Here is a 781-nt window from a genome sequence, read left to right on the forward strand (position 1 = left end):
ATATATATATATATATATTGGATACATTTTATCCCTGACATATACAGTGGCGCAGCTTCAGAACAAAATGTATAATTTTTTTTTTTCCAGGCTCTTCTCTCACGTGGATGACCCGTTCCTGGAGGACCCTCTTCCCCGGGAGTATGTCCTGTACCTGCGGCCCATGGGTCCCTTGGCGCAGAAGCTGTTTGACTTTTGGCAGCAGTCGAAGCAGCTCTGCGGCAAGAACAAAGCACACAACATTTTCCCGCACATTACGCTCTGCCAGTTCTTCATGGTACGTCCCGCGCTCCTCTGGGGCCGGCCTAGCCACTTCTTAAAGGGACCTCCCAGTGAAATTCTTTTTGCATTTGTTTTAAGTTTGTGCAGATTTTCAGGAATCCTTCTCCGCATTTATTTTGTAGCTTTTTCCGATGCTTTTATCTTCAGATTTTTAAGCATTTCTTGTTTTCATTGTCCCGGGATAAGCTGTGGCTCTGTACATGGGAATCTGATGGGGCGGGGGATGGGAGGGGGTTGTATCCTGTCTTGTGGATTGTGAGATGAACCCACGTACACAGAGATTCTGATTGTACAATCTTAGAACACAATATAATATTGTACAGCCGAAGTGTCTTTACACCCAATCTTATGTGACATTCGGGTCTGTGCCATCAAACACGGTGACTTGGGCAATTTGGTTGCAGTATGTGGGCGGCTCTTGATGTGGCCTGGCAGATTTTGGGTAACAGAAAGCCACGCTCTGACCTTTTCTGTGTATTTCCGAAGACGTTGGCTGGCT

General features: G+C 46.2%; 1 protein-coding gene across 1 annotated transcript in view; it reads left to right on the forward strand.

Annotated features, from left to right (window-relative positions):
* The window catches only part of UBASH3B (ubiquitin associated and SH3 domain containing B), a 16846-nt gene that overhangs the window by 4113 nt on the left and 11952 nt on the right, over positions 1–781 (forward strand). The window contains exon 3 of the mRNA XM_018568596.1: positions 91–277. Within this exon, the coding sequence (XP_018424098.1) occupies positions 91–277 (187 nt within the window). The remainder of the gene's footprint in view (positions 1–90; positions 278–781) is intronic.

This window comes from Nanorana parkeri, unplaced genomic scaffold (genome assembly GCF_000935625.1).
Source record: "Nanorana parkeri isolate BGI_ZX_2015 unplaced genomic scaffold, ASM93562v1 scaffold1215, whole genome shotgun sequence".
In the NCBI taxonomy this organism is placed as follows: domain Eukaryota; kingdom Metazoa; phylum Chordata; class Amphibia; order Anura; family Dicroglossidae; genus Nanorana; species Nanorana parkeri.